General features: G+C 40.5%; 1 protein-coding gene across 1 annotated transcript in view; it reads left to right on the top strand.

The window, feature by feature from the left end:
* Positions 1-19,813, top strand: part of LOC308370420 (membrane-associated phosphatidylinositol transfer protein 3-like) — a gene marked incomplete at both ends in the record, with an annotated part of 106,606 nt that overhangs the window by 60,901 nt on the left and 25,892 nt on the right. The window contains 2 exons of the mRNA XM_080845072.1: positions 1,794-1,951; positions 2,088-2,258. Coding sequence (XP_080701198.1) covers positions 1,794-1,951; positions 2,088-2,258 — 329 coding nt within the window. The remainder of the gene's footprint in view (positions 1-1,793; positions 1,952-2,087; positions 2,259-19,813) is intronic.

Raw genomic sequence — 19,813 nt, 5'->3', positions numbered from 1 at the left:
TATGTTAAACATCATGCCTATACTATCTAAACCCCCCCAACATTATGTCACCTCTGTTTGGTTCAGTGTCAACAAGCAAAGCTGACAAAATGAGGGCTCTTCCTAATGTCAGTATAGCGGGTTCCTGTTTAAGGGGTTAGAATGAGCTGGGCAGAGCGGCTGACGTTGTCGATTAATGGCAGAGGGAAACAGAAGAGGTCCGTCGATGGAGGAGAGGGACGGAGACGTCCATTAGTGGGAAGGGTCGATTCTCTCCTCCCCTCACTCCCCCGGGACGGTGCAGGCGTTAGAAGGCTACTGCTGGTGGTAAGTGGGCCTGTGTTTAAGGCACTGCTCAGACAGTTAGATGCTCCACGCGTGAAGGGCTGAATCAAGGGCAAACAGGAGCAGCACCAATGCCTGAGTCTCTGTCTCCCCAGGCACCCAGCTCTGATCTGATGCTCTGATTCAACACAGCCTTGAACAGGCCCGAAGGTGGAGGAGAGGCTGGGAACAGCTCAAGGCTCTGGCCTCAGTGGTGGAGGAGAGGCTGGGAACAGCTCAAGGCTCTGGCCTCAGTGGTGGAGGAGAGGCTGGGAACAGCTCAAGGCTCTGGCCTCAGTGGTGGAGGAGAGGCTGGGAACAGCTCAAGGCTCTGGCCTCAGTGGTGGAGGAGAGGCTTGGAACAGCTCAAGGCTCTGGCTTGAGGCGGTGCCCCAATCACAAAACCGATTGGCCAGAGGAGAGGAGCGCACTAATAGTGAAGAAGTTGCATGCATCGCAATGACTTACACTCATACTCATACTCACACACACACTCACACTCACACACACACACAGTCGTGTACAGCAGGGGTCTTCAACGTTTTTCAGGCCAGGGACCCGCAAACTGATGGCGAGATGAGCAGGGACCCCCTACTATATAAATTGCATTAAATTGAGTTTAAAATATACTGGGCCTAGTGCCATATAAACATAGCTACCCTGTTATTGTGCATTCAATACTAAGCTATTCAAATAATACAAAGATTAATATATTCATTAACATTTACATTTTTTTAACATTGAATTTAACCTAAACATTTTGAACAATGAATTTTAGTGAGATGTATCTTCTTTTCAATAACTCCTGACTGACACGATCCAACGGATGACGGAGGAGGAGTCTGGCGCATGGGGTTGTGTTGACAACAGAGACGTTATAGTGAGATTGACAGGTCAACAAACCAATCACACCGCTAGCAAGTTGTGAACCTTGTAGGTAGTAGCATGCTTACATTAGATAGGGGGCTCATACACCTCGCAAATTCTCTCAGACTTATTTTTCAGTTACAATTAAGGTTTTTTGACCTTGTTCAGTGTCTATTTCTCTGTATGTAATTTTTTTTTTTAAATCTAAGCAAAAATAAATAAAATTAACAACTTATAGGTACAATCAAGACCAGCTACGGAGTTTGGTCCGCCATCTTTTATTTTTGATCTTCGCACTCTTTAGACTTTTGCATGAAGGGTGCTGTGAGCGAACCGGTGCCCAGCTTGAGAGAGCTCCTGTGGGTAGCTGAATGTGTGCATTGGACTGAAAGATAACGTCTGCTCGATCAATTTATATGGTCGCTACAATATGTTGGATTTATGTTAATTTAAAGGGAATAAATACAATTGTGATTCGGAAGACATTTATATTTGTGGAAAAAAAATTAGTTGAATTTTTTTTTTTTTATAATAATAATAAATATAAAAAAAAATCTTAACAACCAAATATCCCTTTCTGTGTGTGTGTGTGTGTGTGTGTGTGTGTGTGTGTGTGCGTGCAGTCTTATTCAGGACGGTGCGGACCTACGGCCAGGCAGCAACCACAACCTTGTTCTGAATCCGGGCCGTTTTGACTTCGAGGTGTCAGACTGTTTCCTCCTGGGCTGTCCACTGGGCCTGGTGCTGGCCATGAGGAGGACTGTGCTCCCAGCTGCCCAAGGTGAGGCTGCGAACACTTTGACCTTCAGTCCATCTCTCTCTCTCTCTTTCTCTCTCTCTCTCACACACACACACATGCACACACACAGACTGCACAGCACCCTCACCTCTCCCTCTTCTTCATGCCCCACCCATAGTGACACAGCTGAGGCCAGCCTGCTCTCAGATCTGCAACCTCTTCTTTCCGTCGGACCCCTCTGCCTCTCGTCTGGAGCCCCTGCTCAACAGCGACTTCCACCGACTCCCGCCCTCCGCCGTGCCCCGCTACCAGCGCTACCCCCTGGGAGACGGCCGCTCGGCGCTCATCGGTGAGTGAGAAATCATCATCATCATCCACCGTCATCCACCATCATGGGGAACACCCCCGCTGCTCTGAATTATTAATTTAGCTTCACTGGTCCTGGACTAACATTCTCTCAAATCTAATTTCACTTATTTTTGTTCCATCTGCTCTGTGTGTGATTGAATTGAGGTAATAATGACTTGTAAAAGTTTGATTTGATTAGGTTTAGCTGGAATTAGCCCTGGTGTGGAAATCTGAAATGTTTCACTTACAGCTTTTTGTCCCAGGCTGTGGGAAAACGTGTGGTTTATCTCAAATAACAGGCACACAAATAGGAAATGTGACTCACACACACACACACACACACACACACACACACACACTTACCTAAGTTATTTGCTGACGTGAGCACACACACATAGACAACTACATGCAAACACACACACACACACACACACACACACACACACACACACACACAGAAACACACAAAGGCACAAGGAAGTGATTACGTCATTCCAATCAGTGCCTGGCGGCGGCGACACCAATAAGGATCCAGGACATTTTTAAACTTTGCTTTGCCCAACATCGCATTAAGACAGGGATAACTGCTTTTAATAACGTGCTTTCAAATACGATGATGCATATAACGTAAATTCTTTCAGCAATTGAAGATGCATGAGTTATTATCCTCACGTATATCGCTGTAGATTAGGCTAATTCATTGAAAATTGTAGACAGATTCTTTGAATCCACCACCCGCTTCATGGAAGCAGAGGTTCTGTTTGCCTCCCTTCCGTGTTTTTTCAATGAGGTTTTTTGACGGATCAGCAGAACTAAATAAGTTTTACGCATGCGCTCAATCCAGTTTCAATCCAGTTTTACTTTCATGATGACAGGTGAGGCTCTGCCTCCCCTGACCGCACGTCCGTGCTCTCACATAGAAACGTGGGCGGGGAGCCAAGCTGTTACTTATATGCTTAATCAATACATTATTTCAAGTAACCTATAATGGTCATTCTCTGGCTATTTAGCCTTGTTTTTGCTTTTGAATGAAAGGAAATATGTATACATTTACATTATTGGTTTATTATTGTCTACAGTGTAGTCTACTACACACATACATTTTGTCCTTGGCTTTAAACTGATCATATTTATAGAGTGGTTCTGTGGACTTTAAAGCACTGATGTGTCAGTGCACCTGGCATGGGTTTGTGTGCGTGTCATGATGTGCGTCGGGGCGATATAGGGGCCTCATCCTGGTAATTAGCCCCAGGCCTCAAAATGTCTTAATCCGGCCCTGCACACACTAGCTGGTGGTGTGGTGTTTTGAAGCTAGGCGTTTAACAAAGTAACACACACACACTAGCTGGTGGTGTGGTGTTTTGAAGCTAGGCGTTTAACAAAGTAACACACACCAGTGACGTGCCGTGAGGTTCGCAGCTGGTGAGGCACAGAAACCAGAAGTGATTACGTCATTCCGATCTCTAGTTAAAAAAAAAATAGAAATGTATACATCATACATGTATATATGCTTATGGTTTAAAAATTGTCATCTCACCAGAACTGAAAAAACGTTATGTTTTATTGTCTAATACTATTACTTTTAAACGATTATTATTATAATTATTAGTGTGCTTGCCCGAAGGGAAGCACAGTATTGTTATCGTCAAGTTTTCTTTATTAGTGTGCTTGCCCGAAGGGAAGCACAGTATTGTTATCGTCAAGTTTTCTTTATTTATTTATTTATTCTCCCCGTTTTTCTTGCAGCTAACTCCTCCTCGCCCGTTTGAGCTAGAGACGCCATTCAAACACCAAAATGTCCGGCCCGATCCGGTGCAGGTTGCTATGACTTTTCGTGGCGATACTCTTTGCCACTCCTTTTTTATCCCTCTTTTTCATCCCCTTTTTCTCTCATTGACTAACATGGGGAAGGTTGAGCCATTGTGACGTCACGCACTCTAGCCAACTGACATTAGATCAGTTGACATAGGAGAAGCTCTCTTAAATGCCAGAAGTGGTTAGATAGAGAGTGCAAAATATTAAAACGAATGTAGTGGCAACAGTTTCAGGTACAGTTTATACACCCGCTCTAACAGTGTTAACCAGTATGTGAGTAACGTGGGTTTTATTAAGGCATAGCGTGTGTAATGTGTAGCTATTTCATTCCGTTTGTTAACCTTTCCGGCTGTCTGTATACCAGCAGCAGAGCGGAGCATTTCACTCCCCTGCAATCTCGGAATGAAATAGCTACACAATACACACGCTATGCTTTAATAAAATTCACGTTTTACGAGACACCAACAGAGGCACAACCGACAAGTCTTACCATTGAAGATCTTTGACGTTCGGTCTGAAACTTCATCCAGCCATCCAGGTTAATCCAAGTTGTTATGGAGAACGACAGTTGCATCGATCATATTTCATTAAAACTTCACACTTCTTACATTGGACATATCCACCAGCCTAATTAGAATCTGCATTGTCTACTGAGCAGAAAATTCTCCATACAGTAGATTTCCCTTCGTTTAGTATCATTTTAAACTTTCCAGATGACTGTATTGCCCTCGCTCGTCAAGTGATACGTGTCCAGAAACAAGGCTCCTTTGACTGGATAGCCAGAGCTAGCATAACTGCCATTGAAATCCAATGGTAATGCTACCTAGCTAGGTATGCTAATTGTCGGTATCCATCGTTAACTCGTTAATCGTTAACCATCATGTCACTGGCTTTAATTTAAGAATGGCATGTAAGTAGTACATTTAGTAGTACATTTAATATCAGTACACTTGATTCATTACTGCTGATGTGTTACTTATATATGTTACTTATTAGCAGCTAGCTACCTAGCTAGCCACTGTGTTCCGATGTGTTTTCAGTTAGCGTTAGCGGCAAGCTAATAGTTGAGTTGAGCTTCAGTTAAGACGCTGCGTACCGTACTTCATCATCACATTCGATTATTTATTACAAACAAATTCGAATTTAGCTGTAGGCATGAGATCTGTATCTTGGAGACTAATTGCATCCACAATGTAAGTACTGCAAGCTAGACTACTATGCAGTTGACACAACACAGGAGGTCCCTGGGCCTGAGAAGGGAAGGGAATGAGTTTAATGTGGCTATAATATGGAATTTTAAATGTGCCTAAAACTAGACTAAATTGTTATGAGTTTTCGAAAACTAGACTGAAACTAAGAAGGATAACTATGACTAAATGTGACTAAAACTAATATGCATTTTTGTCTTAAGACTGAATCTAAAAATAGCTGCCAAAATGAACACTGAGATAGGGGACCCCTTAATCTGCAATTCATGGTTGCTAGCTCTAATCAGATGTACTACCTAGGCTTATAAGAGAAGACTAACTTTGTATGGCAACGAACACCAATAACTAGAACTAATTTGACAGACTATAAACCAATGTGATACACGTGCTCTCTATCTATACAGTAAAAGTGTTGCTTACGTTTGATACTACACCTACAGACTAACTCTAACTGCATTAAGTCTAACATATAGGCCTATCTTACAATAAACTTTAAGTAAAGCTGGCTATGTAACCGCATTCATTCTAATATTGTTGCAGAGATGTTTCCTTTTACCAAGATAGCAATTTCAACAATTCACTTAGCTCAGTAAGTCAGTATAACGAAACTCTGAGATACCCTCATATGTCTAAACGTCAGTGGAGCCAAAATATAATGGTTGAGCTTGGTTGCTTGCTAAAATATATTGGAAGAAGGCCCCACTACACTGATTGAGTAGATGTAAATACATGTTAATTCATAGGCACTTGTTCTCTCTGTCACAGAGCAAGCACACTCTCGCAGTTCGTTCACGAAACGCATTCTAGTTTCTTTATTTATTTATTCCGTACGTTTTTCTTGCAGCTAACTACTCCTCGCCCGATTGAGCTAGAGACGCCATTCAAACACCAAAATGTCCGGCCCGATCCGGTGCAAGCTGCTATGACTTTTCGTGGCGATACTCTTTGCCACTCCTTTTTTATCCCTCTTTTTCATCCCCTTTTTCTCTCATTGACTAACATGGGGAAGGTTGAGCCATTGTGACGTCACGCACTCTAGCCAACTGACATTAGATCAGTTGACATAGGAGAAGCTCTCTTTTGCTTAACCTTTCAGAACGTAGGTTTTTTTTTTACCAACCTACCGCAGTGGGTGAGTTTTTTTTCTGGCTGATTTGAATGTTCTACAGAATGTTCTACGGGAACATTCTACAGTCATTGTTAAGGCTTCAAGCAAATTATTATGCAGAGTTTTCCTGATCTGATATGTTATCTAGACGTTTTTATCAGTAGCGTAGGCTATTCATTAAAAATATTAGACAAATATCAGACTTATCAACAAGTGCTTCTTTGTCAACCGTGTGACGTCATCGTAACACCATAGGCCGACAGGTGCCTGCACGCTTGTAGCGATGATAATGTCGTGGCAGTAATACCAGCCAGTCTCACATGAATTTGTCATCACCTGGCCCAACAATTGATGATTGTCAACGACTATTTCCTTTCCTCACATGGATTCAACAAAGGGTAAGTGACCTTATAATGTCTTTCTTTATTATATCCAGAAAACATCAGAGTTGTAAATTAGGCTATACAAATCGATGTCAAACCGTTTGTAGGTCAATAGCGCTAGTTAGCGGAATATGAGGTGATGTGATGTGATGTGATATGATGTGTAAATGCAATGCAATCGCGTGAATGCAAAACAATACAAATGTGAATACAATCCATGTCGAACTGTAGGCCAATAGAGCTAGCTAGATGTGAAAATAACGTGGAAATATACTCCAGAAAGTGAACGTCTAATTCAGTCGATTCCACAACAGTAGCCGATTATTTTTTTTGCGCAAATCCAGAGCTAGTCAGATGAGGCAAACGAGAAGTTGAGGTGAAATTACCTTATTTTTGTGCACAGATACCACATATCAGTGTATTACTTTGCGAAGTTAATGTAGTCAATATCAAATACAAGGCAGTTTAGTGTAGATTTTGGGAACATGATAAATGTCGAACAGTGATTTTGAGTAAAAGTTAGGCTAAGTGTGTACAACTCTATAGCAAACTATTTGAATATTTTAAGAAACCAGAACCATGGATTTTTAAAAGAGGCCAATTACTTTTATGTGCTCATGTACACAAACACAAGCACACACGGACACACATTCACTCATGAACAGGTTTTCATTTGATGACTGTGTTGAGACATCAACGTATCTATGCGTATGCGATGAACAGTGTTTGTACCGTAGGTTTATGCGGTTGTGTCTTTACATTTTGGCCATTACACTAACAGACTGGTATTTCTGTATGTTTCAGCTGGTGAAGATGTCCCGAATTTTATCATCAGTGAGCTGCTGCCTTCTTTCAACATTTCTTGTCATGTTTATTTAGTTTTGTGAGTTTAAGTTTACGCTACTTGTTTTTCTGTAATAAATGAATGAATGCGATGCAGGTATCGGTGTGTCGTTATTTTTTTCAAACTGTTGCATGTTGTGGATGCGCTGATAGTGCGCAAATATGATTTGTCAGTGACAAGTGATTGTAATATGAAAAGGTGTCTGCGCAGTTTGTGTGCATCAATGATGAGACTACAATTATGCGTATCCTAGGAGCGTATGCCTCTAAGCTTGTCAGCTCGTGAAGCATTTCATTTACGGTATATTCCAGCTGCGATGCTGGTTTTCATATCGAGATGTCGTTGGAATTGATGTTTGGCTGAACATTGAGTAATGAACCATACATGTTATTTTCAGTTATGTATATTTAATTTACCATTATTTCCCTACGGGGATTAATACAAGTTTCATGAAAAAAAAAAAAAACACTTGTTGTGCTTGTCTTGTACCGGAGATCGTGTCTTCCCTATACTTGCAAACGTTGTAACTTTGTCATGTACAATTGGACGTAGACCACACAAATATAGTAAGTCTTCATATAGTAAACAAAATGATACTGACAAGACAATTTTAAGAGGCATAATGGATGAAGGTGGCTGAATGTAAAATGGTAGTTCACGTTAGCGAAGTTAGTAACCCACACACAGGCTTATTGTTACGCGGCTTTTTGGAACGCTCCTGTCGCCACATTCTGTCACATATATGGGTCGGTACGTCTTTGCGGAAAATTGGCTGCTGTCCCATATATGGGACGCTACGTTCTGAAAGGTTAAATGCCAGAAGTGGTTAGATAGAGAGTGCAAAATATTAAAACGAATGTAGTGGCAACAGTTTCAGGTACAGTTTATACACCCGCTCTGACAGTGTTAACCAGTATGTGAGTAACGTGGGTTTTATTAAGGCATAGCGTGTGTAATGTGTAGCTATTTCATTCCGTTTGTTAACCTTTCCGGCTGTCTGTATACCAGCAGCAGAGCGGAGCATTTCACTCCCCTGCAATCTCGGAATGAAATAGCTACACAATACACACGCTATGCTTTAATAAAATTCACGTTTTACGAGACACCAACAGAGGCACAACCGACAAGTCTTACCATTGAAGATCTTTGACGTTCGGTCTGAAACTTCATCCAGCCATCCAGGTTAATCCAAGTTGTTATGGAGAACGACAGTTGCATCAATCATATTTCATTAAAACTTCACACTTCTTACATTGGACATATCCACCAGCCTAATTAGAATCTGCATTGTCTACTGAGCAGAAAATTCTCCATACAGTAGATTTCCCTTCGTTTAGTATAATTTTAAACTTTCCAGATGACTGTATTGCCCTCGCTCGTCAAGTGATACGTGTCCAGAAACAAGGCTCCTTTGACTGGATAGCCAGAGCTAGCATAACTGCCATTGAAATTCAATGGTAATGCTACCTAGCTAGGTATGCTAATTGTCGGTATCCATCGTTAACTCGTTAATCGTTAACCATCATGTCACTGGCTTTAATTTAAGAATGGCATGTTAGTAGTACATTTAGTAGTACATTTAATATCAGTACACTTGATTCATTACTGCTGATGTGTTACTTATATATGTTACTTATTAGCAGCTAGCTACCTAGCTAGCCACTGTGTTCCGATGTGTTTTCAGTTAGCGTTAGCGGCAAGCTAGCTGCTGCAATAGTTGAGTTGAGCTTCAGTTAAGACGCTGCGTACCGTACTTCATCATCACATTCGATTATTTATTACAAACACATTCGAATTCAGCTGTAGGCATGAGATCTGTATCTTGGAGACTAATTGCATCCACAATGTAAGTACTGCAAGCTAGACTACTATGCAGTTGACACAACACAGGAGGTCCCTGGGCCTGAGAAGGGAAGGGAATGAGTTTAATGTGGCTATAATATGGAATTTTAAATGTGCCTAAAACTAGACTAAATTGTAATGAGTTTTCGAAAACTAGACTGAAACTAAGAAGGATAACTATGACTAAATGTGACTAAAACTAATATGCATTTTTGTCTTAAGACTGAATCTAAAAATAGCTGCCAAAATGAACACTGAGATAGGGGACCCCTTAATCTGCAATTCATGGTTGCTAGCTCTAATCAGATGTACTACCTAGGCTTATAAGAGAAGACTAACTTTGTATGGCAACGAACACCAATAACTAGAACTAATTTGACAGACTATAAACCAATGTGATACACGTGCTCTCTATCTATACAGTAAAAGTGTTGCTTACGTTTGATACTACACAGACTAACTCTAACTGCATTAAGTCTAACATATAGGCCTATCTTACAATAAACTTTAAGTAAAGCTGGCTATGTAACCGCATTCATTCTAATATTGTTGCAGAGATGTTTCCTTTTACCAAGATAGCAATTTCAACAATTCACTTAGCTCAGTAAGTCAGTATAACGAAACTCTGAGATACCCTCATATGTCTAAACGTCAGTGGAGCCAAAATATAATGGTTGAGCTTGGTTGCTTGCTAAAATATATTGGAAGAAGGCCCCACTACACTGATTGAGTAGATGTAAATACATGTTAATTAGGCACTTGTTCTCTCTGTCACAGAGCAAGCACACTCTCGCAGTTCGTTCACGAAACGCATTCTAGTTTATTTATTTATTTATTCCGTACGTTTTTCTTGCAGCTAACTACTCCTCGCCCGATTGAGCTAGAGACGCCATTCAAACACCAAAACGTCCGGCCCGATCCGGTTCAAGCTGCTATGACTTTTCGTGGCGGTACTCCTTGTCACTCCTTTTTTATTCCATTTTTTCATCCCCTTTTTCTCTCATTGACTAACATGGGGAAGGTTGAGCCATTGTGACGTCACCCGCTCTATCAGTCGTTCTCCATTCAACTGTAGGAATATTAAGAGACACCTTCCAGGGCTCTACAGTGCGAGTATTTCACTCGCATAAATAGGTACGTGCAAACTTGAAAAATAATTTACAAGCACAGTGTGCGAGTGACAGACAGTTGTCAATACGGCGCCAAAAAGTGAAGCATTCCATTGATTTCACATGGAAACAACTGACAGGGTCGCTCCAGGGTTTTCGACGGGACCAACAGCAGCAGCAGCATAATCATCATCTGGATTTACTGACATTTTCGGTATATATAAACACATAATATCAATTGGTAACTGGTGTGTTGTATCCTGTTTATGTCTGATACTTTATGAACATTTATGTTTTACGTTAACTTATTACACTAGGCAGCAGTATTGTGAAGTAGAGCTAGAAATGGCTTTGCTAGCTCCCATATTGTAGCTCACACCAGCAACTGCTCAATTTAGGACAGAAAGGAGTTTGGTAAATTAGCTTGTAACTGTCAATGATAACTAGTTATTAGAATATATTAGCCAACGTTAAGTTGACTTCAAAGGGGCAGTCGAGTGTTTAGGTTGTGTCAGCTAGCTTGGAAAGCTAGCTAATAATTTTTGATTGAAGCTTCACGTTAGCCTCTGTAAACGTTTAGCTAGCTAACGTTAGCTAACTATGAGGTAGCATATCCCAAGTAACTTGTTGTGACCGATAGCGTGAGTTAACATTAACCCGTGTCCTGGGAGTAATGATTCATGAGAGACCTTGAATCATTAGGTTAACTGAAAAACGTTTGAGGATGTACACACAGCATAGCTGTTGTAGTGTGCTCAATTTTCGAAAACTAGACTGAAACTAAGAAGGATAACTATGACTAAATGTGACTAAAACTAATATGCACTGAATCTAAAATAGCTGCTGAATCTAAAATAGCTGCCAAAATGAACACTGAGATGTATTAATTTTGGCAGCTATTTTAGATTCAGTCTTAAGACAAAAATGCATATTAGTTTTAGTCACATTTAGTCATAGTTATCCTTCTTAGTTTCAGAAGAGGTTTTTCATGGTTGCTAGCTCTAATCAGATGTACTATAGGCTTATAAGAGAAGACTAACTTTTTATGCCAACGAACACCAATAACTAGAACTAATTTGACAGACTATAAACCAATGTGATACACGTGCTCTCTAGCTATACAGTAAAAGTGTTGCTTACGTTTGATACTAGACCTACAGTCTAACTCTAACTGCATTAAGTCTAACATATAGGCCTATCTTACAATAAACTTTAAGTAAAGCTGGCTATGTAACCGCATTCATTCCAATATTGTTGCAGAGATGTTTCCTTTTACCAAGATAGCAATTTCAACAATTCACTTAGCTCAGTAAGTCAGTATAACGAAACTCTGAGATACCCTCATATGTCTAAACGTCAGTGGAGCCAAAATATAATGGTTGAGCTTGGTTGCTTGCTAAAATATATTGGAAGAAGGCCCCACTACACTGATTGAGTAGATGTAAATACATGTTAATTCATAGGCACTTGTTCTCTCTGTCACAGAGCAAGCACACTCTCGCAGTTCGTTCACGAAACGCATTCTAGTTTATTTATTTATTTATTCCGTACGTTTTTCTTGCAGCTAACTACTCCTCGCCCGATTGAGCTAGAGACGCCATTCAAACACCAAAACGTCCGGCCCGATCCGGTTCAAGCTGCTATGACTTTTCGTGGCGGTACTCCTTGTCACTCCTTTTTTATTCCATTTTTTCATCCCCTTTTTCTCTCATTGACTAACATGGGGAAGGTTGAGCCATTGTGACGTCACCCGCTCTATCAGTCGTTCTCCATTCAACTGTAGGAATATTAAGAGACACCTTCCAGGGCTCTACAGTGCGAGTATTTCACTCGCATAAATAGGTACGTGCAAACTTGAAAAATAATTTACAAGCACAGTGTGCGAGTGACAGACAGTTGTCAATACGGCGCCAAAAAGTGATGCATTCCATTGATTTCACATGGAAACAACTGACAGGGTCGCTCCAGGGTTTTCGACGGGACCAACAGCAGCAGCAGCAGCATAATCATCATCTGGATTTACTGACATTTTCGGTATATATAAACACATAATATCAATTGGTAACTGGTGTGTTGTATCCTGTTTATGTCTGATACTTTATGAACATTTATGTTTTACGTTAACTTATTACACTAGGCAGCAGTATTGTGAAGTAGAGCTAGAAATGGCTTTGCTAGCTCCCATATTGTAGCTCACACCAGCAACTGCTCAATTTAGGACAGAAAGGAGTTTGGTAAATTAGCTTGTAACTGTCAATGATAACTAGTTATTAGAATATATTAGCCAACGTTAAGTTGACTTCAAAGGGGCAGTCGAGTGTTTAGGTTGTGTCAGCTAGCTTGGAAAGCTAGCTAATAATTTTTGATTGAAGCTTCACGTTAGCCTCTGTAAACGTTTAGCTAGCTAACGTTAGCTAACTATGAGGTAGCATATCCCAAGTAACTTGTTGTGACCGATAGCGTGAGTTAACATTAACCCGTGTCCTGGGAGTAATGATTCATGAGAGACCTTGAATCATTAGGTTAACTGAAAAACGTTTGAGGATGTACACACAGCATAGCTGTTGTAGTGTGCTCAATTTTCGAAGACTAGACTGAAACTAAGAAGGATAACTATGACTAAATGTGACTAAAACTAATATGCACTGAATCTAAAATAGCTGCTGAATCTAAAATAGCTGCCAAAATGAACACTGAGATGTATTAATTTTGGCAGCTATTTTAGATTCAGTCTTAAGACAAAAATGCATATTAGTTTTAGTCACATTTAGTCATAGTTATCCTTCTTAGTTTCAGAAGAGGTTTTTCATGGTTGCTAGCTCTAATCAGATGTACTATAGGCTTATAAGAGAAGACTAACTTTTTATGCCAACGAACACCAATAACTAGAACTAATTTGACAGACTATAAACCAATGTGATACACATGCTCTCTAGCTATACAGTAAAAGTGTTGCTTACGTTTGATACTAGACCTACAGTCTAACTCTAACTGCATTAAGTCTAACATATAGGCCTATCTTACAATAAACTTTAAGTAAAGCTGGCTATGTAACCGCATTCATTCCAATATTGTTGCAGAGATGTTTCCTTTTACCAAGATAGCAATTTCAACAATTCACTTAGCTCAGTAAGTCAGTATAACGAAACTCTGAGATACCCTCATATGTCTAAACGTCAGTGGAGCCAAAATATAATGGTTGAGCTTGGTTGCTTGCTAAAATATATTGGAAGAAGGCCCCACTACACTGATTGAGTAGATGTAAATACATGTTAATTCATAGGCACTTGTTCTCTCTGTCACAGAGCAAGCACACTCTCGCAGTTCGTTCACGAAACGCATTCTAGTTATATTATACTGACTTTTACGAGGCTATAGGCCTACAGCTAAACGTACAAACGGTGTGGTAATTGAACTTTTACACCGTGTCAAATAAGATATTAATAGTTACAAGGTAGCGTATGTAGCCCTCCCACCAATGATATGGCTCATTTAATTTGGTCTAGGGAAAATATAACTACGGTGGTGGGATGCTAATTTAAATTACCTTTTACACAACTCGGCAGTGATGGGCAGTAGCGTCACTACTTGTAGCAACGCTACTAGCTTAACTACATTTGTCAGTAGCTTGGCAGTAACGTCGCTATTTACAAAACCAAGCAACTTTTCAGTAGCTAAGCTCTTTTATTGATCAAGTACCGCAGTAGCGTCCTCGAAAGCTAATTTATCCTGGACCTTTCTGATGTTCATTCATAACAGGCTTCCCTGCAGCCATCAAACACAAAAATTAAGCAGTACGTCACTTTAGTCGAGACGAGTGAAAATAGAGAGATAGATATCGTCATTTCAAGTACACCAGACGCTGCTCATACATTTAAAATGAATTCTCCCCTAATTTTAAATGGGTAGTTTGCATGCGGATTCTAGACAACCGGATAACTAGAATGCTGTTGATATTTAGATACAGCTGAAGATGATGAAAGTTAAAAAGTGAAAAGTCCGTGCTGTCTGCTCAGGGAGTCGAATTGCGACAATGCACGAAATAGACGAAAGATGAAGGTAGGCGAGGTCTTCTGCACTCATTTGTTTTCATCTGCGATGGAATACCTGACTCAACAGCCATACCTTCAAAAGTACATCACTTTATACGAGACGAGTGAAACTAAATATGTTTTCAGATGCCTTCTTTGTAATCCGAAGAAAAAGTTACTGTCAACGTCAATGACATCCAACACAAACATACGAACACACGAATTTCATCCATTCAACCGTTTTTATCTGACTGACAGTTGTGTTGATCACTGAAGTTGCATTGACTTGGCATGCAGTTTGTTTAACTGAAAGTAGCTTCTAATGGTTTATGGTTTATGTAACTTAGCTTGCTACTTTTTATTGAGTGGTAGCTTCTGTGTAGTGAAGCTGAATTTATTGTAGAGTAGCTGATAGCTTAGCTCACTACAAATATCAAGTAGCTTGCCCATCACTGCAACTCGGACACTTGAATTCGCAGTTGAGAAAAAAACACTTACATATTTATTTACACAACGTATTAACAAGCAAACAGTTAAACACCACAGACATAGCACACAATATCAAAATGTTCTACTGACCGGTATAATTTAAAATTGGTGCACTTTTGTTGGAGTTTGTAATCCATTCACAGCTCCCCTGCGCCTAGTAGCCTTTAGCGAGGTTTGTGTTGCGCATGAATATGTCCCGTTGGGAAACGTGAAACACTCCAATGCAAATGTCAATACCTTCGGTCCCGTCGTTTGAAGCAAACATTTTAGCAATATTTAAATATTTACTTTATAATATTTATATATACAGTACTGTGCAAAAGTTTTAGGCAGGTGTGAAAAAATGCTATGAACTAAGAATGCTTTGAAAAATGTAAACAATAAATGTTTATTTTGTATCCATTTACATGGTAAGACTGAGCACAGCAACAAGACACAACGTAGTTATACTGCATCAGCAGGGTCTCTCCCAGACAAAGATTTCAAAGCAGACAGGGGTTTCAAAATGTGCAGTTCAAGCTCTTTTGAAGAAGATGTTGAGGATCGTAGACGCAGTGGTCAGCCAAGGAAACTTAATGCAGCTGATGAAAAACACATCAAGCTTATTTACCTTCGAAATCGGAAGATTTCAAGCAGTGGCATCAGCTCAGAACTGGCAGAAACCAGTGGTACCCAGGTACAGACATTTACTGTCCGGGGAAGTCTGGCCAGAAGTGGTCTTCATGGAAGAGTTGCAGCCAAAAAGCTCTACCCCGACAAGGAAACAAGGCCAAGTGACTGAACTAAGCACGAAAACATAGAAACTGGGGTGCAGAAACATGGCAGAAGGTGCTCTGGACTGATGAGTCAAAATTAGAAATATTTGGCTGTAGAAGAAGGCAGTTTGTTCGCCGAAGGGCTGGAGAGAGGTACAATAATGAGAGTCTGCAGGCAACAGTGAAGCATGGTAGAGGTTCCTTTCCAGTTTGGGGCTGCATTTCTGCAAGTGGAGTTGGAGATTTGGTCAGGATGAATGGTGTCTTCAATGCTGAGAAATACAGGCAGATACTAATCCATCATGCAATACCATCTGGGAGGCGTATGATTGGCACCAAATGTATTCTGCAGCAGGAACATAACCCCAAACATGCAGCCAATGTCATTAACAACTATCTGCAGCTTAAAGAAGAACAGAAAGTCCTGCAAGTGATGGTATGACCCCCACAGAGCCCTGATCTCTACATCATCGAGTCTGTCTGGATTTACATGAAGAGACAGAAGAATTTTAGGAAGCCTACATCCACAGAAGATCTGTGGTTAGTTCTCCAAGATGTTTGGAACAATTTACCAGCCGAGTTCCTTCAAAAACTGTGCGCAAGTGTATCTGGAAGAATTGATGCTATTTTGAAGGCAAAGGGTGGTTACACCAAATATTGATTTAATTTAGAATTTTCTTCTGTTCCTTCACTGCATTTTGTTAATTTATGAAGAATTGATGAAAATAAACTGTTAACACTTCCATTTTTGAAAGCATTCTTAGTTTACAGCATTTTTTCACACCTGCCTAAAACTTTTGCACAGTACTGTATATATATATATTTTTTTCACTTTTCAAAATGATAGCTCTGCCTTCCCTGCCTCCTATGATCGCATGTCCCTGACACACACACACTAGCTGGTCTCCCATTATTAATCATTTGACGTTTGAACTGCGAGTCCAATTTTGAGAACTGCTTCAGCTTAGCAATACAACCTTCCATTTTCGCCATCAAGTAGAAGCCTAGAAGAAGACCAACTTTAAACCAACATATACCCGACAATTGCGCTCTCGCTTGCCTCCTTGCCTGAGGCAGTGGTACTGCCTGCCTCACTAACAATATTTTTCAATGCATTTTGAGCTCAACTCAAAGGTTCTACGCTTGCGCACGCATGCGTAAAACCCAGTTTGTAGCAATTGCGCAATCCTAGGGGAGGCACTGCCTCCCCTGCCCATAGACACCAATGCATCCCACCGCACGTCCCTGTTTTCTGGAACCGGAAATGCGCAAATTCAGCAATTTTGATAATAAAAATGCTCGAAATGATCGGAATCATGCAGAAATTACACCCATACCACAGATTAGTAGAGAAATATGAATATTTATTTTATAATATATATATATATATATATATATATATGTATTTTTTTTTCACTTTTCAAAATGCTCTGCCTCCCCTGCCTCCTATGACCACACGTCCCTGACACACACATACACTAGCTGGTGGTGTGGTGTTTTGAAGCTAGGTGTTGAAGAGTCACACACACTAGCTGGTGGTGTGGTGTTTTGAAGCTAGGCGTTTAAGAGAGTAACACACACACACTAGCTGGTGGTGTGGTGGTTTGAAGCTAGGCGTTTAAGAGAGTAACACACACACACTAGCTGGTGGTGTGGTGGTTTGAAGCTAGGCGTTTAAGAGAGTAACACACACACACTAGCTGGTGCTGTGGTGTTTTGAAGCTAGGTGTTTAGGAGTAACACAGTCCACTGATACTGAGGAACAGAGGGTGAGCAGCTCAGCAAGACCCAGAGGGATTTACCAGGGAACAAATGTAATTCTCTGTTTGCTATCTGTGATTGAAACCCCCACCAATGAAGCGTATGGTTTTATTCCAAGCTGCTATCGCATCAGAAAGCCTTCTCCTCATTAAAAAACAGAGTGTGATGTCTCAGCAACATTTGGGGAGCGGAAGAAAGTAAAAAGTGAGAGAGGGGAAGTGGAGTGAGAGGGAGAGACGGAATGAGATGGAAAGTTAGAGAGAGAGAGAGAGAAGAAGTGAAAACAGAGAGTGTGTGTGAATGAGAGAGGGAAGGGAAGAGAGGAGGAAAATCACAGGCTGCCAGCAGAGTGTTTGTCTGAGTTTTAATTATGTGAGTTAAGTCACACTCCACCAATCATGGGTAAAAACACATCACAATATTATGGAAGTGAGAAGCAAAAACAGGTCTAGCCCACATGTACACATGGCAACACACGCACACACACACACACACACACACACACACACACACACACACACACACACACGTACCCAGCGTCGGAAATACACAAGGGCAAAGGGCAGAACTGCCCCTTAGAAATATAGTTTTGCCGCTAAAATGACTAGGAGAGGGGCAAAAAATTCCCCCATAATTTTGTGTAATAATAATTTAATGAACATGTCAAACATCGTAGCTTATCTCCCTCTGGAACGAAATACTGTTTTCTGATTGGCTAGATTCATTGAAGAGCATTGATATGGATATTGATATACGTCCAAGGTGTCCGGTTATACGAACTTAATGTACACCCCATTAGCCAATCAGAAAACAGTATTTCATTCCAGATGGAGATAAGTAAGGGATAACGGCCTTCGAGCTGTCCAGTTCTACAAAGATAATGGACTGCGCGCGTCGTGGAGTTCTTTGCCCCGCAGCGTCTATTACCTTTGTAGAACTGTACAGCTCGTCAGCCGTTATCCCTTACCTATATGACCCGGTCAGTTGCCATTAAATGTTTTGATTTTCGCCTTGACTGATTGTTACGTGAAGAACCGAACGTTCTAACAAAAAATATTTGGAGTGCTTCCTAATCAGACCTGTGACTGAGGAGAAATGAGGATCAGCGCAGTCTCTGTCACCAACTCAGGTTCTAAAAGATAAAATTCACACACCCAGCGACTGTCAAAAAATTAAAGTTAGAATGGCCTGGGGTGGAGGATGATGACGACGACGAGAAAAAGACCTGCTGACTTCATCAAGGGGAGCAAAAACATACAGAAATACATGGCCTTTCGTCACCAGGCGCCAAGCAACACGCCATCGCCTACAGTGAATGAAAACTGGTAATAATACTTTTAGAAATGATTTAGTTCGGTTAAGCTAGTTTAATGTTAGTTAGCTAACGTTAGCTATCTCTGATAGTGCGTTAGCTACAAAGGCTTGCTTGCAAGCTAGCTAACTAGTATTAACTGTATTTCCTGTATGCATACTATGGTAGGTACAACATGATTAAAGGTAACACAAAAATCCATACATATAATGTGTTATTATTATTTTAAAAAAAGAAAGAAAAAACAACTCATAACCACAAAGAAATTAGAATAAACGTGAATATGACTGTCTAATTTACGTTGTCTGTTTGGTTTTTGTTCAAAAAATCTAAGAAAACACTTTGAATTTGTAGACTAATGCCTATTAGTCTTATTATTGCCATTTGATGACAATTGTTCATATACTTTACAGTAACACTATGCAACAATTTAACACTTTTTGAGGTATGGTTTTATAGGCAACTAGTGTTGGTACCATCCTGCAAAAATGGAAGAAAAGCTTTCAAATGCATGACAAGCCAGGTATACTGCAAAAAGACCCCAGTAAGTGTGTTGGCAAGCTTCTATCAGTGTCAGCTGGGCTGTTGGTGGTGGTTACAAGGTTTTTTGCATGCCTTTTAGGTAGTTAGCGTACTAGTTTTGGAACAGAATTCCGTATTGCTGCTTTAAGCCAAAATAAGTGTGTTTATTATTTTGAACAAAGGTTAAATGATTTTCACAAGTTTCTAAAAGTGCCTCCAATTTTTTGTGAAATGCCCCTGGATTTCAGTAAGTGGGGGCAAAAATTGCCCCCTAAAAAATATGTAAATTTCCCACCCTGCACGTACCTATATACGAACAAGCCCATCCATGCTTACGCACACACACACACAAATCCTCAGACAGTTATTTTGCAGTG

Source organism: Sprattus sprattus (genome assembly GCF_963457725.1).
Source record: "Sprattus sprattus genome assembly, chromosome: 9".
Classification (NCBI taxonomy): Eukaryota; Metazoa; Chordata; class Actinopteri; order Clupeiformes; family Clupeidae; genus Sprattus; species Sprattus sprattus.
The sequence above is the reverse complement of the archived record's forward strand: the minus strand, read 5'-3'. Positions and strand labels throughout refer to the sequence as shown.